We start from the raw sequence: 25,720 nt of genomic DNA on the forward strand, positions 1-25,720 counted from the left end.
GTATGTAAAATTTTGTTGAGTTAAGCCTTTTTCAACTGAATTTTATAGTTCCTTTTATGTTGTACTGTTAAACACTGTCCCAGGTTAGGGGGAGGGTTGGGATCCCGCTAACATGTTTAACCCCGCCAAATTATATATGTATGTGCCTGTCCCAAGTCAGGAGCCTGTAATTAAGTGGTTGTCGTTTGTTTATGTGTTACATGTTTGTTTTTCTTTCATTTTTTTTTATATAAATGAGGCTGTAAGTTTTCTCGTTTGAATTATTTTACATTGTCATATTGGGGCCTCTTATAGCTGATTATGCGGTATGGGCTTTGCTCATTGTTGTACGGTGACCTATAGTTGTTAATGTCTGTGTCATTTTGGTTTCTTGTGGACAGTTTTCTCATTTGCAATCATACCACATCTTCTCTTTTATATTAATCATAAATATGTTCATAAAATTTAATGAAGGTTTGAGAAAGTATTTGATGTGTTACAAACTTTAAGTCCAGACTGCATAAATTTGTTAAATGTAAAAAAAGCTAAGTCCATTTATAAGTGAAATACGGAGAAATGAAAGTTTGGCAACGTTATTGGTGTAAAAAAAAACTTAAACCACAGACTAAACCTAAATTTAGACATTGCCGACGCCGATGACGGAAACTAGGAACGCTTTGCCTCAATTTAGCGAAATAAATTTCTCGGGCTCGACAATATCCGTGGAATAGTGATGTATCGTGATATAATCTACATTTTCAAAAAATAATTTAAAAACTGAAAGCTACATGTTATGAATAATCACAAGGCAATACATATATTGATTTGTTTTTTTTTTTATATATGTGTATATCTTTAAATTTTAAATGTTTTTCTTTAGGTAACCTAAATATAAGACGAATAAATTGACAAAAACTATATAAATTCTGTCGATCATATTTCTGTATGTTCTGAATTTTACCACGTTTTATCAAATATTGGTCTTTCATTTGGTTTATAGAAATGTTTTGTCTATTTTTCTGAAGTAACTATCTTATATTGTTAAATAAAACAACATTGTTTATAGTTTTATAAAAATATTAATTAAAATTTAATTGTTATATAAATATTTATGAATAACAAAGTGATTTATTACAAATGCATAAAAACTCTATGTTATACAGCTGCTCTGACTTAAGTTTACAACAGTAGATTCTTCTTAGCTATAAAGTAGTTGTAGCGACATGACATCAATCACAAGTAGTCATGTGTGCAATTTTGTATACGAAGACATAAACACTGTATACAATGGGCAGGTCTTCTTATAAAATGTGTATTGTATCTGCCATACATTTTTAATGTAGAATCGAATATAAACCGAAAACAAAATATGATTTTTGAATAATAAAATAACACAACATATATATAAAAATATAGTACATATTTTTCAATTAAATACCCGAAACATGTAAGCGAAGCAGTTGGGGTTTATCACCCCTTCAGCCATACAGTGTTTCAGAGAAAGTTTGAGAAAAAATATTCAATTTTATTTCACAAATAGTTCGAAATAATATGTTCAGTCTCGTTATAGCTAGGGTTTTATACATCGTATACTTATACCCCATCACAATAGGATCATGATCCCGCTACGACCTAAGAAATTATCAAAACAAAATGAAAGTCGTAGTAAGATCTATTTGGTTGTGATAAGATCGAAATAAGGACCTGCAAAGGTCTTTATGGTCATTGATGTCCACGACCAACTTTGAACATATATCATCACATTAGTCATGATATAAACTTGAAAACTATGATTATTGAATATGCAAGCCGATTACTTCACTCTCTCACAGTGATCTTTTTTTTCATGAATTTTATTTAGTGCGAACTGCCTGGTCTTGGTCTAGTGTGGCGGGGGCTAGATGAATCGTCATTTCGTGACGCATCTTAGATAACAAAGACCGTTCATGCAACGACGTTCACTTCGCGCGTGAGTGTAAGTGTAAGTTTATATCTAAAGTGGTATGCATCAAGTAGCGAAGCAGCTTTTTCCGTGCGTATATCCTGGACCGAAAAACCCGTTAATGCAACTAAACTAACATTTGACGCTAAAATGACTGGATAATGTACATGTCACATGTGAATCTTTAACAGTGTCTATCACCAGCCCAGTAGTCAACACGTCGGTGTTGACATGAATATCAATAATGTGGTCATTTTTATAGATTTCCTGTTTACAAAACTTTGAATTTTTAAAAAAACTAAGGATTTTCTTATCCCAGGCATATATTACCTTAGACGTATTTGGCACAACTTTTTTAAATTTCGGATCCTCAATGCTCGTCAACTTTCTACTTTATAAATATTTTGATATAAACGTCACTGATGAGTCTTATGTAGACGAAACGCGCGTCGGAGTACTTAATTATAATCCTTGTACCTTTGATAACTATTTTTTGACAGAAAAAAAACAAGCACAAGTTCAAGCGACAACCGAGTTTTACATTAGGTTTGAAAGTCTTATCAATTCTTGTTACAAATAACTAAATGTGTAATTTTAAGAATACAATGACACATCAAGAACAGTGTTTTGTAAAATTTCTGTATTCAATTAAGCATGCATGACAAGTTTGCTTTTTAAGTTGTAAAAATCAACAATATCAAAATCATTTAATGAATATTCTCAGTTGCTGCACTTTTAACCATCAAATAAATCCACAATGGAAATTCATTTTCAACTTCGATAATCCTACATCATAAACATTTGGGCGCATTTATAGTTAAAACGGATCGTTTTCAATTATCAATTCGGTTGCTTTTTAAAATAACACACATTTGTATATTATGATACAGTTAATGTACATCATAATATCATATTTATATGCAATTGTGGTAAGCATTTCTTTTAAATTATTTACTTTTCTTTTTCAAAACGAAATTAAATACAATTACCAGTTGTTTCTCTATACTGTACACTAGCAATACTCGCACGTACAGTTAAAAATAATTGTCTCGATTCCCATTTCGTATACGCTGATGGTGTAAAACACGATGTTTAACGTGCAAGAATTGGTAAATCGTTTAATATCGTATGTTGTTTATTTTTTTGTAAGAATTTAAATATATCTTGTAGTTCGTGGGAAAATTTAGTTTTCAAACTTTTAGTAGGATAGCCTTCAAAGTTGAAAATCATTTGAAGAATATATCTTGTTTTGCTGATCACTGCACAGTTCATTTCATACTTTGTAATGGCTCGGAACTTTAGTTGGATAAACATTGGCGTTTGCTGTATGTTATTGACCATCAGAATTCCTCCATCCTTAGCCTCTGAATGTAATGGTGATAGTTGTAGAGATGTGATTTCAATGCCGTTATTGGATGATATGAAAGCTACATTAAAGGCTGATTTAGATGTTACAAATATGAACAATCATTTGAAAGCCTACATAGAACAACAGATACAGAAGGGTATTGAAACAGCTATAAAAGATATTATGGGACAGTTGATTGACAACAAACTAGAAGTTGTCAATGCTACAATAGAAGCAACAATCCTTGCAGAACTTGAACGTATGTTTTTTTTTAATTCTTTTCTTATTTTCCTTTTTTAAAGTACATGTAGATAGTATTTCTATTCGTTTGTAAACATTATATATGAAAGCGGGAAACTGTTTTGTGTAAGAAAAAGTAAGAAAATCACTAACAAATCAAAATTTTGATTATTGCATTAAACTGTCGCTTTTTTTGCAATGATAAAAACATTGCAATGATTTTTTTAATTCACAGTTTTGCCAGTTTGTGTTTTAATACGCCCGTTTACAGGACGTATAATGGTATACTGTCGTCCGTCCGTCTGTTCGTCCGTCTGTTCATCCGTCCGTCCGTCTGTTTGTCCGTCCGTCCATCCGTCTGTCTGTCTGTCTGTCTGGCCTTAAAGAGCTTGAACGTATGTTTTTTTTTCTATTTTCATGTAAAAAGTAATTTGTTGAATTAAATGATAAATGTACTTTGGAAATCTTTTTTGGGGGGTAATTCATGGAAAAAAGGTAGGCAACTTATTAATATAATTAAAGTTTCTTATTATTCTAAAACGCAAAATATCTCAATAATTTCTGAATTTAGAGGTTTTTTGTCCCGTTGTATAATACTGGTGTCAGGTATATGAAGTAACTCATAGACAAGTGATAGCAGTAAACAATCATTTATTAATCATTGCATTGAACACCTTTTGCAGCCAGAGTCAATATTATATGTTATAGTGACCATATTCTAATCAAATACTAAAGTTTTGAATTTGTACTTCTTTTCTAACATACCTTAGATGTGAGCTAGTATGGCGTGACGAAGAGGTATGTTTCCGGTCAATATTTCTAGTACCTTCACAACTTTGTTTTCTAAGAACCAAGTTCTATTATATTTAGGCTTCAACAAAACTGTATTTTGAACTGAAATATTGTTGTCACAGAGAAATGAATGTAAATAAAGCAGTTGAAACTACGGCGAAAAATATTTTGTTTATGGTGAATATATACTATTTGCGTTACACCACTTCCGAGCCACCTTTATCCGACAGTGATGTAACACAGTGGTATATGCTACCTGATAATTTCACTATTTCCTTACTATATGATTTGGTGGTTGCTTACAAGAATTCTAAAAATTATTGGTTTCTTAAGCTAGAATTAAAGTCGCTACTTAGATAGATGTACGGATAAATTGAGATTTAATGTTTTATAAGTAAGGAAACAATAAGGAAAACTTGTTATTTCAGATCTGAAAACACAGATATATTTATATTGTCGTAGTCACAATCTCTTCCTCTTTTCTGCCTTTTTTTTTTTTTTTTTTTTTTTATCCAACATATATAATATACAACAGTACAGTTATCAAACATTAAGTTCATATATATGAATGCAATATAATACAACCTATCAGAAAATGTATAGAACTTGAAAATAACATTTTGTTGGGATTTTATAATTGTATCTTATTAAAAAGGACATACAAAAAATAAGTATAGAGAATTAATAAATAAAAGAATTAAAAGATGATTAAGAAAAAGAAAAAAAAACAAAAAAAACAAATATAAAAAAAACAAAAACTTAGTTTGATTTCTGCTAATTTTGTATAGTTGCTAATCCACCAAATTATCATGTAAAGCCTCTTGGTAAATGCACCAAGCTTGATTAAACTTGTCAAAACATTTATTTTTAATTGATATTTTCTTCTCCAAAATATAATGATGCTTTATTTTTTCAATCAATGCTGTTAAACTTAATTCTCCTTTAAAATATCGTGTATTATATATATATATATTGTTTAATCCAGAGAAAAATAATGTTTTGAGGGTCACCTTTGTACATTCGTGATAAATTCCAAACAAAAAAATATCTTGTGTAAATGGTATACTAATACCATTCTGGAGAAACCACATTTCAGTTTGCTCAATAAATTGTTGTACATAATAACGGTCCAACAGTATATGTTCAATTGATTCAAGTTCAGTCTTACAAAAAGTACAATATGGGTTTTGCACTATCCCAATTTTGTTTAAAAACGTATTTGTTGCCAGAATTTTATGATTAATTCTATACTGAAGCCCTTGTAGCTTAGTATTTTTTGTAATAGCAAATGGTAGTTAAAAAAATCTTTTTCCAGTTTTGATTTTCTAAAACTAAAATTGCTTCCCATCTTTTTACTCCTGTAGGAACAGTGTTGTTTTTGTTAAGCACCAAATACATATCTTTAGATCCCTTTTTGCTTTTGAGAATGGTCTTTACAACTGATGGTATGAAAAGAGATACTAATTTATAATCTCCCCTATTAATTTTTTTGGAAGTCTTCAGAAATTATGCTATTATATTTCATGATGTCTATATCCATCTGAAAACACTCCTGAAATTGATAAAAATTTAGAAAGGTACCATTCTCCCCAACAATATCATTTACATGTAGAATACCCTTACTATGCCAGTCTTTGAAAAACACTGGTTTGTTGTCAATTTGGAATAGGTTATTCATACAAATTGGACTGTAAAGAAAATATTCCCAGTCGTGCAAATTCATTTCTTTTTCAATTAACATTTGCCAAGCACCCAGTACATCTTTCCAAAATTTATTCTTAATACTTTGCTGTAGTTGCTTTACGTAGCTATTATCACAAATAAAGAATCTATCTTTATCAACATATGACAAAAATATATTTCGCCATTTACAATCGTTTTTACAAATTCTTCTTATCCAAGTACATTTCAAAGCATTTATAAAAGCATGTAATTTAATCATTTTTGAGCCTCCATCACAATAATCTTTTTGTATTACATCTTTTTTTTACACTATGAATTGGTGAGTTCCAGATAAACTTATACATAAGTTCATTTATCTGTTTAATTATATCTTCACTTGGATTAGGTAGTGACAATATTAAATGATTTAAAATTGGCAACATAAGTGTCTTTACAACAGTAATTCTACAAATAACAGTAATGTTACGTCTAGACCATTGTTTGACTAGTTTTTTTTATTTTTACAATATTTTCATTATAATTGATTTTAACTATTTTTTCTAAATCAACATCAAAATTAACACCCAATAATTTAAAGGATGTGCTTCCCCAAGTAAGATTTTGATTTGTACAAAGTGTCTCTGTGCTGTACTTTTTACTTCCAATCCAAATTACATGAGTTTTCGAAAAATTTATATTCAAACCAGACATTTTCGCAAACCAATCGAGTTCCAATAATGCCTCATTTAAAGATTCTTCGCTTCCATCTAAAAGTAGTGATGTATCGTCAGCAAACTGCGAGAGTTTGTGTTCAACATGAACAACTTTGATTCCATTTATATTTTTGTTATTTCTTATTTTTAACGCTAACATTTCTGCACAAAAAATGAAACTATAAGGCGATAATGGATCACCTTGCCTACAACCCCATTCAACAGTGAAAAAGTCTGAAAGATTTCCTCCCTGAATGACTGCTGAATTAATGTTTCGATAGAGCACTTTCACCCAATTTATAATAGAATCGCCAAAATTAAAAGATTTCAATACATTTAAAAGAAATTCCCATGAAATGGAATCAAAGGCTTTTTCAAAATCTATCAACAATAAAAGGCCTGGTATATCATTATCTTCAGTATATTCCATGATATCATAGATCAATCTTAGATTTTCCTCTATATATCTTCCACTCATAAAACCTGTCTGATCAGTATCAATAAGTTTCGTCAAAACTGTTCTAAATCTTCTTGCTATAACCTCAGAGCCAATTTTATATACAGTATTAAGCAAAGATATAAGGCGCTAGTTTTTAAAATAATGTCTAGGTTTGTTACCTTTTGGAAGACATGTAATTATCCCCTGTTTTTGAGGAACAGAAAGTTCCCCTTTATCATAACCTGCATTCAAGGATCTTAAAACAAAAATTTTTAAGTCAGGCCAGAATTTTTTTTTAAATTCACTCGAAAAACCATCTGATCCAGGCGTTTTATTGCTTTTCATTCTTTTTAAAGATTTAATAATTTTAACAGGATATGGTGTTACCTATGTAAGATGGGGAAGAAAAGGTTGTCCTGATGGTTCCGAACTTGTTTATACAGGTAATGTTCGTTTTTCATATAAAGTTTTTAATGAACATCATTTACAACTTCTTTAGTTTACTCTATCAATGATTTCTGGTGACCTTCTGCTGTTGTCTGTTCTATGGTCGGGTTGGTGTCTCTTTGACACATTCCCCATTTACATTCTCTATTTTATGTAACTGTTATATGAATATAATATATAACAACAAACCATGGCCAGTGTATACTGATTTGTATCACTACAATATAATAGTTATTGCGGTGAGGTTGAATTTCCTGTCATTTATTCATCATCAACGCACGAACTTGTCTCAGAAAAAAATCTCTGTACATTAACCTCAGTTTCATGTATAGAGGTGTGCTTTTTTTCTGTGACAAGTGCTTTTGGCCATCCAAAAAAAACTTGCAGTCATAATATGTTCAGTACGTCAGAACTTTGATTGATTTTGGTTTAAGATCTTAATAGCAGAATATGTGTAAGAGACACTGCCTTATTATATAAACTTGAAGAAATAAACAGGTTAAAGGCGACTTAATTGTATTCGATTGCTCTGCATAAGAAGATGATTTAACTGGAACAAATCACACTTTTAAAGAAATAACGGACAATGCAGTTACATATATAGTTTTAGTTGGTATTATTACAACACTGTTTGTGAAATCGTTGCATTAAAGAAATTTTCATTTTGATAAAAATTCTAATTTGTTTTTCCGACACATTTTTGTGCTAGTATTGGTCTATACCCCAATATAGTGGTTTCAGTTAAGAAGGGTTATTGTGTTTCATTTCATGTATAGCGATGTTAAACACTGCAGAATGACTGGAAAAAAAACCTCATGTAATATAAAAGTTACCATCATCTCCAAACTATTTTGATCGATAGTTACCACCATCCCACCTTAGAGTTACCATCATCAACGCATTTTTATTGTGTTCAATTTTCTCAGTAGCAGACAAATGCCTCAACATTTTGAAAACATATTTTTTCCAGTAGTTTACTGATAGTTGGATTTTTGTCAGATAACATTTGTAGACGGTCAGGTATTAAAATACTGTGAACAAATAAACTTCAACAGAAGCTAATATTCTTGATCACAAATAGCAAATAGGAGAAATTTAAAATTAGTAAACCGTTTTTTACTGATAAGTGGACTTTTAACACGCGACAGACACGTTTCGACTGAAAGCAGTAACCACAGGCGACACAAGGTTCCACTGCTTCACGTATTCTTTCTGAGTATTCGTTCGTAGTGTGCTTTGATGTTTCCCTATTAGTCTTTGTTAAATTTGTACTTTTCAAAAAAATGTTCAGAATTTATCTTTGTTTCAAATAAAGAAATACTTGGCATGAGTAAAATTTTATCCTGTCCAGTACTATAGAAAAAAATTCACATAACATTTCATTGCATATAAGAAAATAACCATCATTGGAAGTTAACCAATCAAATGTCTCCCCTTATTTTATCTGTGTACAAGGTTTAGTCACCATGTAACCTCAAGATTACAAAATTTTCTATAGAAATCCCAAATAAAAAATAATGGTGTTTTGAAATACTCATATAAGACATATGTTCATGACACAGAAATGTTTTTACTGCAATAAAATGTAGAATTAATTAGCTACAACTGTCAAGTTCAAGGGAATATTTTTTTAGACCTACTTTCGTATACAACCGGATGTGACGTACCATGATTTGGTGGTATTACACCTACATGTATCTCTTATTTTGATGTTGTAGGTCAAGCTGGTGGTAACTTTTATGATCATAAAGGCGGCGGTGTTAATTATCTTTGTCTTCCAAATGATCCCGAAAATGGAGAACACCAATCATATACCAACTCTCAACTTTATGGTGCTGAATATCAGATATTTAAAAACCAAAAGCCTCATGGAATGTCGGGTAGTTTGGTGGACAGGGAGGTACCATGTGTTGTCTGTCGCAGGAAGCGGAGGTCTTCAGTCATAACAATTCCTGGTAAATCATTTAGTTAAGAAATGAAATCAAATGGCTATAAATTAGTCAACGAAGTTTGTTTTAAGTGATATTGCATATGACTTAAAAATTAAATGACAAAAATACCAAATTCCAAGTAAAAAAATTCCAAACGGAAAGTCCCTAAGCAAATGGGAAAATCAAAAGATTAAATACATCAAATGAATGGATAACAATTGTTATATTCAGGACTTCGTACAGACATTTTTATGTAGAAAATGGTTTTATAGCTAGCTAAATCTCTCAACTGTATGACAGTTGCATAAATAAATAAAAAGGTTAGAACAATTCCTCTGTAAATAGAAAAAAACACTACATCTTTTGTCTATCGTATACAGTGACGATGTAGTTGATGGTTGAGGGAAGAAATCCCTTACCATACCCTCCACGTCACATTACATGTAGTATGTGTCTGGCCAAAGATATAAATAAGGAGATGTGTTATGGTTGCCTATGATAAATAAAGGCAACAGTAGTATACCGCTGTTCAAAACTCGTAAATATATGGACAAAAATCAAAATCGGGGTAACAAACTAAAACTGAGGGAAACGCATTAAACTATCCACCAAAATTCAAATGAAGTTGATGTAAACAGTTAAAGGCAACTGCACGAACTCACCAATGAGAAAAAAAACATATCATATAGTTAGCTATAAATGGCCATGATAGGAAAAATAGATTAACAATTAAATTAAGAAAAGTTTGCCTATTTTTTATTATAAAATGTCTTTTTGACAGGGGATGGGGTTAAGTATTTGAAAAAAAATGTTTAAAAGATTTTCAAATGTTTCTGCAATATTTTTTTCAACATCTGTTTTTAATTCTCACATTATGAATGTTCATAGTGCATAAGCATTTTAATACAATCTGATTCAGTCACCTCATATGACTTAAATATAAGAACGCTAGCCGAATTTTAATCAGAAAACATTTAAATACCATTCATACTAGCGGACTCCTCAGAAGCAAGTTGGAGTGTTGTTGTAGAATTTACTGCTAATCCGTTACTTGAAAACTCAGAGAACGAAAAAAGAATGTACGCTCCTCAAAGTAGAGCGGAAGCAAAAAGGAAAAAAAGGCAAAAAGGAAACCAGCTCCGTACATTATTTCCAGAAGAACAACCCACATCGATAGACCATGGAAATGCTTTAATTGCAATACTACGAGTCCTGGAGAAGAGAATGTCTAGAGGCGGCAAGAGAAGCAAGTCAGTATCGACAAAATGATTAGATTAGTACTATTTTTCTTTTATATATCAATAACAGTTACTGTAATAGTAGATACACATACAACAAAAAATGCAAAACAAACTGAGACCGAAAGAAGAGTTCATCACATAGAAAATCACAATGAATTCATGAACTCTAAACGACATGCAATTCACAACACACACATTCCAAATCTAGAGAGATTGATTGAAAAGGAACAAACTGAACGATTGAAGCTAGAAATATGGGGGCGTAAGTGGAATGTTGTTATCAGAGGTGTACAAGGAAACTCCAACCATCGGGAACTGCCAAAGGTTACAGAGACATTCACTAGAGTCTTTGTAAAGAATAAACTTAACATCCCACCAGAACGTGCAGACAACATGCTTTTCACTGCAGTCCACCGTCTGCCGTCTGGTAATGAGGACAGACGCAGTATTATGCTAAGACTATCGAGTCTGATCGACCGATGACATTCTAAAGGCAGCCATAAAATTACCGCCTCGCTCAGGATATAGTGTCGTGCCAGATCTACCGGCCAGTATCTCCGTTCGCCAAGGTGAACTTATGAAGGAACAACGGGATTTGTCACCAGAATCCAGAAGGAAAACGAAATTGGTATACCTACGAGATGCTCCATTTTTAAAGCTTGTCACCAAGCGTTCATAGATTACAACATTAATTTACAATTTGCATAATAAAAGTTTGATTTTTCAGTTAATCTATGTTTGAATTATGTGTTATTTACATTTATTGTCATTATCGTTGTCCTTAGATTGAAATCCTTTAATATTTCAAAAGAATTTATTTCAACCTTATTTGTCTGGCCTTATATTTATACAAAATTTCTAAATTGTGTTTTGCCTTTGGTCCTCGTCGAGGTCCGCGTTTTTTAAAAATCAGCTGTTTTAATCACATGATTTGTTTGTACAAATGAAATATACAAGTAAAATTGAGAATGGAAATGGGGAATGTGTCAAAGAGACAACAACCCGACCAAATAAAAAACAACAGCAGAGGGTCACCAACAGGTCTTCAATGTAGCGAGAAATTCCCGCACCCGGAGGCGTCTTTCAGCTGGCCCCTAAACAAATATATACTAGTCCAGTGATAATGAACGCCATACTAATTTCCAAATTGTACACAAGAAACTAAAATTAAAATAATACAAGACTAACAAAGGCCTGAGGCTCCTGACTTGGGACAGGCGCAAAAATGCGGCGGGGTTAAACATGTTTGTGAGATCTCAACCCTCCCCCTTTACCTCTAACCAATGTAGTAAAGTAAACGAATAACAATACGCACATTAAAATTCAGTTCAAGAGAAATCCGAGTCTGATGTCAGAAGATGTAACCAAAGAAAATAAACAAAATGACAAAAATACATAAATAACAACAGACTACTAGCAGTTAACTGACATGCCAGCTCCAGACTTCAATTAAACTGACTGAAAGATTATGATTTCATCATATGAACATCAGGCACAATCCTTCCCGTTAGGGGTTTAGTATCATACCATCATAACATATATGAGAAGAACATAACCCGTGTCATGCCAACAACTGTTTTTAAAAAAATAATGTGTTTAGTTCCGATGCAAAGACCTTATCAGTGACTCAATATTAACGCCAAAATATGCAATCTTTAATGACTTGACAACAGTATCGTAATTATATCCCTTCTTAATAAGTCTATTCAAAGGTTTTGTAAGTTTCTGAGGTGAATACTGACACCTTTGTGCTTTATAAAGAATATTACCATAAAAAATTGGATGTGAAATACCTGAACGTATTAGAAGTCTGCATGTTGAGCTATATTTACGAATGATGTCTTTATACCGATGATAAAATTTAGTAAATGTTTTGACTAGTTTGTGATATCGAAAACCCTGGTGTAATAATTTTTCAGTAAAACATAAATTTCTCTCGTTAAAATCTAAAACATTGTTACATACACGAGCGAATCGTACAAGTTGAGATATATAAACACCGTGCTTTCATAGAGGTCCGCGTTCGAGAAACAATAACAAAGATGGCGACCCCCATGCGCCTTGAAATTTCTTGTAACCCCAAATAGTTTAAGGTGAAATCACCACATACTACAATAGTTACAGACATGTACTAGACTCATAAATATGGGCGCTCGGGTAGAACAACTTGGCAACATTCAAACAACAACTTTTTGTTTGACCGCGATTTGGCAAAATTTATAAATTATTGCAAACAATTTCTATTTTGCAAATCATGCATCACATGTATATAGAAATCCGACAGAAGGCTCATTTGAAATATTTCAATAAAAACTTCTTTACAGTGAAGGATTAAGGTAATCCGGGAAAGCATTTACATCCATGCCAAGAGTGTATTTTGTTATTTTGTTCAATCATTTTTCCCTTAATTTTCATTTTCTTACATGAGACAAAATTACATAAACTGTAGTTTTCAAAATTCTCAAGCTAAAAAGAAAAGAACCGGAGAGCATAGTATGTCTTTGTTGTCCTTAATATTGAATGGCAGCACAGGGAATCACCTCTGTGGGGTTCAACTCAGGGGGTTTATTTATTTCAAAAATTTTTTTTTTTCACTTATTGCACTTTTGTATGCATAAGATTTTTGTGTTTAGGTTGAACAGGTCAGTGTCAGGGAAAAGGGATAAGAAAACTATTTGTTTTCATGCTGCAATATGCCTATGAATTTGATATATTGATTAAATTAGTCTTCATATCTTTTATTGACAATTATTATTTGTGAAAGCAATTGATTTTTTTGATTACATATACATGTATATATGCTTATATACAACTCAGTTTAATATTTTAGTACTATGGCAGTTACTATAGGGGCTCTTAATTGCAGGGGACTGTCGGAAGAAGTAAAACGCAGAGATATTTTTTAATAGATGTAATACAAAATATGATATAACTTTTTTATGTGATACACAATGTACAAAAGAAAGAGAAAATAAATGGAGAAATGAATGAGGATATCAAGCCTATTTTTTCTCGTTCACTGGACACAGCAGGGGAGATGCTATACTTCTAAATAATAAATTCAAAGTTATTGTTCATAAAGAATACAAACATTAAGAGGGAAACTATTTAATTTTGAATATGACCATTCATGAGTATCGAATAACTTTAGCTGGTATATATGGCCCAAATAATGATAATCCAGGTGTTTTCTCAGAGTACAGGAAGTAATCTCAAATATTCAAAATTCATCAATAATTATGGCAGGAGACGGGAATGTAGTTCAAGATTATGAAATTGATACACTTAATTATAAAACAAAAATGATAAACAAAGCGTATACTAAACTGATAGAAATAAAGAACTCCTTAGACTTGGTAGATGTTTGGAGAGCAAATAACCCAGACAAGAAAAGATATACATGGAGAGGCCCAGCACATAAACAAAGTCGTTTAGACTAGTTTTTGATATCCACTGATTTTGAATCCTTAGTAAATAAATCTGATATAGATATTAGCTATCGTTCTGACCATTCTCCTGTTTCTCTCAGTTTAAAATTTTATAACCAAGAAAGGGGAGGGGTACTTGGAATTTCAATAATAGCTTACTACATGATACTTATTATGTGGCTGAGATTAAAAAGTGTATATCAGACACTGTCAATCAATATAACCTATCAAATACAGATACTGGGGAAGAAACAGAATTATCTGTAAACCCCCATATATTTTGAGAGTTATTAAAATGTACAATAAGAGGGAAAACTATCTCTTATATTTCATATCTAAAAAAAAAGTCAAAGGGAAGAATCTCAACTTGAACAACAATTAAACATTTTACAAAATAGATATGACCTACACCTAGATCAGGAACTAAAAACTGAAATTCAAAGCATAGAGGAGAGTTTAAGAACATTAAGAGAAAAGAAAAAAATGGAATAATTGCAAGAACAAAAGCAAAATGGGAAGCAGAAGGAGAAAAATGTACAAACTACTTTTGTAATTTAGAAAAAAGCCATTATAATGAAAAAATTATCCGTAAAGTTATCAATGAGAATGGAGATGAAATCTTTGATCAATTCAAAATATTGGAAGAACAGAGAAAATTTTATCAAAATTTATTTTCATCTATTAATAAAATTGAGAATGGAAATGGGGAATGTGTCAAAGAGACAACAACCCGCCCAAATAAAAAACAACAGCAGAGGGTCACCAACAGGTCTTCAATGTAGCGAGAAATTCCCGCATATATGCATTTTGTAAAATGGAACATGAAAATATGTTTTTCAATAGAAATAACTCTTTTATCAATTGTTTATCAGAAGAACAAATATTAGAAAATGAGGGAAAATTATCAACTCAAGAATGTCTGAATGCCTAAAAAAAAAACATGAAAAACAATAAATCACCAGGGGTAGATGGGTATACAGCAGAGTTTTATAATTTTTCCTTGAATGACCTTAAATTCTATTTACTTAATTCCTTTAATTATAGCTTTGAAGAAGGCTCTTTATCCATTTCGCAAAGACAAGGCATTGTTACATGCATCCCAAAAGAAGGAAAATCTAAGTTTTAATTAAATAACTGGCGACATATCACCCTTTTAAATGTTGATATGAAAATATGTTACGCGTCCATCTCAAATAGAATTAAACCTTTGCTCAAACATAATATTAGTAAAACACAGTTAGGATTTATTAAAGGTAGATACATTGGGAAATGTACAAAACTGATTTTTGACTGAAAAGAACTGAAGAAGAAAATATACCTGGACTTCTACTCCTTTTAGACTTTGAAAAAGCATTTGATACTCTTGAATGGTCATTCATAAATAAAGCACTTGAATTCTTAGGTTTTGGTCCAGATTTCTGTAATTGGGTACAATATTTATATTTTAATATCGAAAGTTGTATCAAAAATAATGGTCATTGTTCTAGTTTCTTTAATATAGAAAGAAGGGTCCGTCAAGAGGATCCTTTATGTCTTTACCTTTTTATACTGGCTGTGGAAGTTATGAGTGCAGCAATGAAAAATAACCCATATATTAATGGTATTAAGATAGATAACTCTGAATATTTGCTTAGTCAGTATGCAGATGACTCAACCTTAACTTAAAAAATCGTTAGAACAATCTCTATATATTTTAGTGTTCTGGTTTATGAGCAAACTTAGAAAAAACTGAAGCATTTTGGATTGGGTCAAAAGCACGTTCAAAGGAAATATTTCACCAAGGAGAAAGATTAAAATGGAATCAGACAGGGAAATTTAAACTCTTAGGTATAAACTATGATGTACGGCGGCTTTGTGAAAAATTGTGCACATCCTGCTACAAGCATGGAATTTGACATAGACCTTCCTCAACTATATCTTTTTTATTTCAGATAGGGAGGCATTTGAAAAAGATGTCTCACTTCCGGTAAAATTCAAAATGGCGGACATCATACTTAAATTAGCCCAATATCGAAGGTTATTTTTCCCTTCGCCATTCATAAGCGATGGACTAGTTAGCACAGGAACCAATACCAAGCTTGTTACTCATTCGCACCCGCTATGGTATATTGCACGTTTTGCTTACTGAAAAAGACTAGACGGAGTCGTGGGAATAGCCTCAGTAAGTGTTTCCTCTTCCAAATACACATTATTCTTGCTTCGTTAACCCCATCTGATAAGTTTGTTCGATCTTACAACAAAACCACGTATCGTTCTATCAATGACACTGTTAAATCCATATCTGGTGATTTTGGCTGATAAATGATAGAGTCACATCTTTAAAAAACACCATCCATGTCACCGACGCAGTTCCTTTTACAGCAAACGTGTAATCTCTAAATGCCTGGTGAATTTGAAAGGTCATGGACGGATAGATATATGAGGCTGTTCACTTCCAAATGCAAGCCTTTTTGTTTTTGTCTGCCCCTATGTCACTGAAAAGCGAAACAGCAATGACAGCAACATCAGTATCGACCGTTCGAGTCATGACTCAGTTAAGTCTGTGTTTCACTGCATCAGACACATGCATCTTGATTCAAGTGTCAGCCTCTTCACGTGAACATGATGCTAAGCTTGAAACATCATCATGTGGTGGATAACACAGAACATCCTGAGCAATTGTTGCTACAACTACCTTTTCCTCAAAACCTATTGAGCAAGCTGATGCGAATGAAAACTTAAAAGTTCTTTCTTATTGTCGTCATCTTGTTTTGACTCTGGATTTGTCTGTGTATTCCCTTTCCCTTAAATGTAGCTCTTGCTTCTTATAACAAATGCTCAGGATATTCTGTCTTATTTACCTCGAGATGTATTTCAAGTTGATCACCATGTTCACGTTAAGAGGCTGACAATAGAATCATAGTACATATGTCTGATGCAATGAAACACGAACTTGCACGAGTCATGATTCGAATAGTCGTTACTGATGATGCTGTCATTACTGTTTCGCTACTCCGTGACAGGGGTAGACGAACAATGAATTGTGTTCGGGAGGGCAAAAAGCTCCCTCAACTTGGTCTAGTTTCTTTTCGGCATGTAAAACGTGCAATATACTTAGACAGGTGTTTAGGGGGACGAGCTTGGAATTGGCTCTTATGCTACTCAGTTCAGGCGCTAATGGATGGCGAAGGGACAAAGAGGATAACTTTTAAATAACTCTTTCTAAGGCCTCATCATTTTGTCCGAGGAATGCGGGTAAAGGCAAAAAAAATGCTACATCCTAAGCAGCAGAAACTAAAGCCACACAATCTTCATTTTAAATGGACACATACTACAACAAGTCAAGCATAACCCATACCTAGGCCTAAAAATTTCGGAAGACCTCAAATAGACCACGCACATATTAAACGTGGCAAAGAAAACAAATTCAACACTTGGCTTTCAAAGAAGAAACTTGAAATACTGCTCACAAGATTGCAAAAATATAGCTTACATCTCGCTCGTTGATCAACGATGGAATATGGATCCATAGTATGGGACCCCTACACGGTAACACACATAAATAAGCTAGAAAGGATTCAACGTCAAGCAGCAAGATTTATCACCATAGATTACAAGTCGAGAGAGGACGGGTGTGTCTCCAATATGCTTGCTCAACTGGACCTACAAGACCTCCAAACAATTGCAAGACGAATAAGCTAGAAGTTTAATTTATTTAAATACAAAGTGGTTTAGGGGCTGATTCGCATTTCCGCTATTGAACCAGAAGAATTTCCTAAAAAAGCACGTCCTAAGAGAAACATAACTGCCAAGAAGTTCGAAGACTACCACGCAACAAATATTGTGGAAAAGCAAGTAAAGAATCACTCTAAGTGTTTTGACATTCAAATAAACAAAACACCACAATACTCAAACTCATTCTTTGTATAGGCAGTGATCGCGTCGAATCAGCTAGACGACATTGTAGTGCGAGCATTAAATCTGCTCTTTCGCCTCGTAGTACTTAGGGTGCCCAGTATCGAAAAAGACGTCTAGTTAACGAGTTTAAGTTAACGGATAACACACGGCTATATTTATATCCAAACTATCGGAATATCATTATATTTTTCAATCATGAATGTCGTCGTAAGCTACCGTGGTCACGTTTTTCAAAATTTTGTGGTTTCTTAGGGTACCCAAAGATACCTCATAATACAGGCCATCTTCAACACGAAAAATATAATTATTGCTTTGTGTGTTATTTGTTCAAATGATACTTATCATTTAGCTTGAACATTAAATATATATCATATAACGAAAGCTGAAAAGATTTAGATTATTTAATTCTAAGTATATCATTTTTTTAGTAAGACTATTTTTTAGCCGAAATTTACCACATTTTGAACGAAAGCAAATTTATTGTGTGTTACCTTCATGGGATTTTTACTCTGATTAAATCCATAAGACATGGTTCATATGTGTGCCAAATATATTTCGTGTAATGTTAATCGGTGAAAAGAAAATAACAATTAAAAACACAAATTTAGTGATATGTTTGCCTTGATTCAAACACGCCTTTTCTCGTGCCGTTACTCGTTTTGCAGCTTACACTATTAGGTCATTAACTATTGTCACTAACTTCATTTCTCATTTTAGATTTTTGTATGGCCAATTTGTTTGTTTTGAATAGTCCAGTTTGTTCGAAGATCGTTGTTTTGTACTTTGAAATATCACTTTGGTTTTTATAACTTTAATTGTGTTCTCTTTTAATTGATAGTTTTGTTATAATTGTAATATACAAAACAAATCCTTCGGTCACGTTTCAGACCCGGAATATGACACACATTCACAGTCCTGTTAAACTATGCTAATCAAACCCTAAGCAAAGTTGGACTGAAATACAATGGGATAAGTGTGTTTTAACTTATATGTCATGGTTCTTCTACTGAATTGCTTATTAATATGCGAGGAATTAACACTAAAGCTTTATCGAGGCTATGGGAAGACGGAAAGATCATGTATATTTTAGTATATTGCACGATGCTTCAGACCTAGACTATCTTCGTACTGATGATTACAAAATGTTGTACCATCATTCTTGATTTAAATATTACACTAGCAGACACAACTGCAGTTATTTTAAAGCTTAATCAAGTTCTTGTTCGTCTGTAAAGTGTTTCAGGGCATACATAGAAGGTCGTCAAATTCCTGACTGTATAAAGTTTCTTTGGGTCAGTGAGAACCAGCAGGCCTTAATCATATTTCTTGGTGAATTGATTGTTTGGCATCATGGTATATCAACAGTTACTATTATACATGAAGAAGTCATTTTCTATTTAACACTTCCAAGGACCCTAAGTCAGCTCAGACGGAGTATTCAGGTTGGAAGAATTATTTTGTACGCCCGATGAAGTAGATACTGGCATGATTTTACATGCTATACATGTAGACAAAGAGTTCGATGTGAAAGGAATCAAGAGTAGGCTAATAGTAAGGTCACAAGATACAGATGTTCTGATATTATGGGCTCATAAGTACAAATGAGAGGTTTATCGCTATGAAACCAGGTTCAATTCACCATTTTCTACATTTGAAAATGTCTGTACCATGTCAGGAACATGACAGTTGTTGTCCATTCGTTTTTGATGAGTTTTGTCATTTGATTTTGCCATGCGATTATGGGCTGCCCGATTGAATTTTCCTCGGAGTTCAGTATTTTGTGATTTGCATGAGCTATGGTTTCAAACAGGCAATATAGCTTGCACATGTAAAAGTATCGGGTTTGCCACCTGTAACATGGTACCAGCCGCACATGATGTTACATGATGCGATAAAATGTAATTGGTCCTGTTTAGCATCGATAGGTGCACTGTTTATAAGTCTTAAAGGAAAACCCAGATGATTTCATCGATTTGTCAAACCTTTCTTATTGTGATATCGATGAATCGATAGATGCAGCTCGAGATCTTGGTGTTAGGTTGGATTATCTAAAGTCAAAACTAAAAATAGATCATTGTGCTTAAACAAATTGAGCGTAAAATTGGCTACAATTTAAAATTTCTCCCTTGTAAAATTTCTTCCTTGTGAATCTACTTTTAAACAATATGAAATAAACGCTTCACTCCAGACGTAAAGATATCTTCCAAAATAGCAAAACTAACCTAGCATTCTCCTCTTCAGTTCGAATGATAAAAATGTGACTTCTATCCTGTACAGATGTATGCCCATATCAGGCAAATGATATATGTCAAAATGTAAATACTCGTCTGGTTGCAGTTAGAAACATTGATGACGACGAAGATGACGATGTATAAGATTTCATTTTTCTCTATGTACCTTATAAATCATTGTAGCTATCGAATGAAAATTAAGAAGTCCATAATATTTTCAATTAACAATAAATAAAACATATAATCAATTTTTATATCGTTGGAAATATAGTAATAATCTTTCTAGTGGGGATTCCGAAAGATATGTAAATTAAAAAAAAAACCTGCCATATGTTCTCTGACCTTGGCATGGTTGATGGGCTAAAACTACAGAAGACTACTAAGAACGTAGTAGGTAAAACTAGCCTCGATCATAATTTTCTATTTGCATTTAATCTTTGTGTGTGTGTGTGTGTGTGTGTGTTTTAGCAATACTGTTGCCTGCTTGTTTTCATTTTATAAGTTTTTAAAGTTCCTTTGGTTTCTTACGCCTTTTTTGTTCGCATTGTTTGTAAAAACATCGGATCTGTACATAACCCTCTCCCTTATTATTAAATTTTTGGAATACTTATAAACATTATAGCCAATTGTTGCTCATAAAGTCATCTGTATATGTAAGAAGGGGTGTTTTACCTGTTCTAATAGACGTTTCGTTTTCATAACTTTTGCCCCCCCCCCCCCCCTTTCCCTTTTTCTCTGTTTACAGTAATTTTTACTTCTTTAAAGCAAAGTTATACACAAAGCTTTAAATACAACCAAGTTAGACGTTGATTTCGGAACAAATCATTTAAATATACTATTTCGCACCCAATAAAAAAAATTTGATATTTACCTAGAAATTGACGAACACCTTACTTTCAAAAGACGTGGAAAACACATTTTGTTTTCAACAAATGATTAAAGTTAAGATCTAAAAAACGTCTTTAGATATTACTTGTAACGAATTAAATACAAAAATAACAAATTTAGAAATTAAAATAGGTCAAGGTCACTGTTATTTAACAGCTGTTTGAAAATTTCAAATTTGCACCCTACATGCAAAAAAGTCAATCTAAAGTCATTTTTGGGGATGAAAATATAAAATAAGTTCTAAATGTAGATACAAAAGATATTTTTCTATAAATTAATTGTTTTTATTTTGCTCCAAACGCATAAATCTAGGAGAATCAAGCTATCTAAATGTGACTGCATTTTCCTTGAATTTTTGCTTTGACCTTTGACCCTGGTTTAAAAAAATCGTGACCACGATAGACAGCGACGACAATGCTATTTCGATGAGGCTTGTTCTCCTCTTTCCAATGATATAAAATATAGCCGTGTGTTATTCCGTTAAGGCAAATCGATAAGATTTGTTGATCGGGCACCCTACTATCGTCAATAAATCGGCTTTGCTCTCTCAAACCGTGATTATTATATTAAAGCCAGAATTTGTATCGATAACGTATTCATACTGATACAGATACAGAGGATGTCGTGGTCGTTGTTAATGTTGAAAATCGGGTCTCCGGTGCACTTCTTTGTTAGCATGTGGTGGTGACTGTGAATAAACATGTATTTTTAGCCAAATAGTAGTAATTTGAAAAATGTTTTAGTACTTCAGTAATTTTATTTTGTTTGAACCAATCTATCTAAAACTCTAAATCAAAGATATTGATTGAGGACTCATTTTTGAAATTAACACCATATTGGCTTTTTTTTTACCGGAAGTGTGATTTAAAAATTTACAACAGAATGAAATTAGTGGTTTTGAGGATAACTAGAAACCAATAGTTTAATGACAAGCAAAAAAACCCCAACAAAAAGATTTTCTTTACATTTTGAAAAAAGTTCGCCATTTTGGATATATCCGGAAGTAAGATTTTTAAAGTGATATGTCGTATATATTGTATCCATGAGAAGCAAAAAGAAAGGTTCCTGCACAATGTAATGATAGTAGCAATACATTAAAACACATTTATATTATCCTCCCTAAAAGTAAGCTTATTCTAGTACTATATCCGCCATGTAGGATGTTCCCGGATGTAGTGTTTTTGAAGACATATTATCTATATCATATATTCAAAAGTTGTACATAACAAAGGTTGGTACCAAATATTATGTTAGTAGCATGATAGTAACACCTTTTCACATACTAGCCTTCGATAAAGGGCTGATTTAAGTATGATGTCCGCCATTTTGGATTTTACCGGAAGTGAGACATTTTTTTCAAATGCCTCCCTATCTGAAATAAAAGATCAATAGTTGAGGAAGGTCTATGCCAAATTTCATGTTCGTAGCAGGATGTGCACAATTCGTCTCCATTTATTTATCGATAATATAGATATTCTCTCTAGTTGTTCCTGACTGTCTATGAAGGAGTGCATTAAGTCAAAGTTGAGTTTGGTGTATATACAAAGGAACTAAATGATGTTGAATTATATATCCATTGCAATGATGATAATAATAATATTTGCGAATATTTAAACTACAATCTGGCGTCCATCGAGCATGACGGGCTGTTTTATAAACTTAGAGCATGTTTTATATATGTTGTTTATATTTGTCACGAGTATGTAGTTATTACTTGGATGTTTCTAGCTAGCGAAAATATAATAATCGTGTGTAAAGTTGAAAAAGTAGTATCAAATTAAAATAGATAGCTAACATTTGTTCGGTGCGTACTATATATAATTTTTTGTTATTAAAGCAAGCGGATGTAAAAAATTGTGTATAAATAAATATTTTATGATCAAATGGTAAATGAAGTCTAGACAACGAAATTGAACATTTTTTCTTAGCTTAGATAGATATGCCGGTTTGTTCACCCTTGTGCAATGCCCTCGTGAAATACAAATGTTCTGAGGTTGAAACAATCTTCATATTTTCATAAAATAAGGGAAGTTAATGTATGATATATCAAACTGAAGATAGGCTAAACAAACAAAAGTAAGTTTGCAGAGAACCTTCCCCGTATGAGAGAACATATCATTAAATAGTATACCTTTTACTTACAGGCAGAAAAACCTGCTATGAAGACTGGAACCCTGAATATAATGGATACCTAATGGCCGGTCATAACGACTACAAAAGAACTGATTATGCTTGCATCGATGTCAATGCTGAACAGTTTGACTCTAAATCATCTAATGAAAATGGGGCACTGTTTTATCCAATCAGAACTAAGTGTGGTAGTTTGAGATGCCCTCCTTTCAAAGAACACGCAGACGTGTTATGCGTGGTATGCACAAAGTGAAATTTTATTAGATTGGTAGAGAACAGATATTTATTTCAAATTCAAAATATACAAAAACATGAAAACTACCGTGAGCAATGTAGTCTCTTGATTGATACTTCATCATTCCACCATAGTTTGCATATTATACTTTGTTTGCTACAACACAAAACACTATTTTAATTTTGTTTATTAGTTCCTGTACTTCTATTAAAGAGATTATTATGGGGGTTTTTTGTGATCATTTTTTTATGTGCCTATAACGCGTTGAAAGTTTGAAATTACGAGAATTTGATTAGCCATTCAAATAAGTTGACAGTTTTCACTTTCAATACTTAACATTCACGCAATCTCATCAAGTAGTATTTTCTTGGTTCATTTAATGGTCCTTCAATACAATTTGATTCCAAATGTGTTTTCTGCATATCTTATAAAGTGCTTCTGAAATAAAATTAAAAAAAAGAAAAAAAAAGAGCTAGAAACATACTTGATATACTTGTTGGAACTGTGATGCGAGGATGTAAGCGGTACATTTTTCTTAGACAACATCTACATATGTTTTGACATAAACAAATTATTGGTAGGTTGTATGTATTCCTATGGTCACCAATCGTTCCCTTGTAAAAAGTAAAATCACAAAAATACTGAACTTAGAGGAAAATCAATTCGGAAAGTCCATAATCACATGGCAAAATCAAATAACAAAACGTATCAAAAACGAATGGACAAGAACTGTCATATTCCTGACTTGGTACAGGCATTTTCAAATGTAGAAAATGGTGGATTAAACCTGGTTCTATAGCGCTAACCCTCTAACTTTAATGACAGTCTCATCAAATTCCGTTATATTTACATTGATGCGTTAAATAAACAGACACAATAAATAAAATAGTCAAAATATGGCTACATCAGTCATCATCGTATCGTATAACAATTTTAAAAGAGAACAATTTAACAGAACACAAAAACATCTACTATCTACGAACACATTCATTGATTTGAGTGTCTGACGTCAGAAAATTTTATACGTCACATAAATTTGTCGTTCAATGTGCATACAAACGATTTTAAAATTTTACATAGGCAATGTCAGCATGCAGGGTTAAAAAATCAAAAGTATGTAAGAATAAATTTCAGAAATAGACCGAGATTTAAACTAGTCCAAAAGTTATATATAGACTTTATAAGAATCCACAAATAGTTAATTCCACTACAGTAATACAGATTTGGCCTTTTATTGCTATGAATTACAGAGTATGGCCAAACTCGATAAAGATCTATGTAACTCAAATATAATTGATAAATTTAAAAACACTTACATCTACTTTGAAAATATCATGCTTTAAACATAATGAACAAACAAATTTAGTTCAGTGTTAATCAAAGAGAACTTACTTTAAATAAAATCTAAAATGGATATTAATAATTGTCCTTTTCGAGATTTGCATATTTCAGTTTCAAACAAACTTACGACAAAGGCGGATTTTTCGTTTTGTTCATACATACAAATTTTGATGAGGAAATTTGGCTTCACTTTTAGAATTGTTGTTGAAATCGGGATATCACATTCTAATTTTTACGGTGAAGTTGTTTATAAAACCCGTAATTTCATTGATCATTCGAATTTAACACTGCAGTAAAATCTTAAATACATTGTTTTATCGGTATTGATATTGATTTTGTTTTTTAAAAAGTACATTTCTAAACCTATCTTGCTGTATTAGTAGGTAGGAGTGCTCATGATCATACACCCTGTCGATACTGTTTACTTATATTTTGAAATTGCACAAAGGCATGCCTTTCTTATGTTTTTTTTCTATTGTTGAAGGCCATACGGTTATACGACCATATAGTTGCTTATCCCCACGTCATTTGAACTCTAGTGGATAGTTGTCTCAATGACAATCATATCACACCTCCTTATTTTTATATACTCAGATACACTATTCACTCTTGTCGTATCATTTCCCCCTATATTAGATTTTTTACGTTGTAATCGATATATTAGAGTGAAGCTATGAACACACCACTCACTGATCAGTTAAACAAAATAGTAGAGGTGATAATATATTTGATAGACTTCTTGATATGAACGTCTTTTCCATACTCTGGTCGACTTAAAGATTGACTTTTATTACATCTCTTTAGTTGAAGAACGTATGTTGACGTCCAGGTTTCTT

At 32.4% G+C, this 25,720-nt stretch overlaps 1 protein-coding gene across 1 annotated transcript; it reads left to right on the forward strand.

Moving 5' to 3' along the window:
* Window positions 1-3,135: 3,135 nt before the first annotated feature.
* Window positions 3,136-23,769, forward strand: LOC143084440 (short-chain collagen C4-like). The gene is made up of 4 exons (XM_076260803.1): window positions 3,136-3,528; window positions 7,490-7,558; window positions 9,281-9,517; window positions 23,323-23,769. The coding sequence occupies exons 1-4, from the start codon at window positions 3,207-3,209 to the stop codon at window positions 23,559-23,561; spliced, it is 867 nt and encodes a 288-aa protein (XP_076116918.1). The 5' UTR covers window positions 3,136-3,206; the 3' UTR covers window positions 23,562-23,769.
* Window positions 23,770-25,720: the final 1,951 nt, after the last annotated feature.

Source organism: Mytilus galloprovincialis, chromosome 7 (genome assembly GCF_965363235.1).
Source record: "Mytilus galloprovincialis chromosome 7, xbMytGall1.hap1.1, whole genome shotgun sequence".
Taxonomy (NCBI): Eukaryota; Metazoa; Mollusca; class Bivalvia; order Mytilida; family Mytilidae; genus Mytilus; species Mytilus galloprovincialis.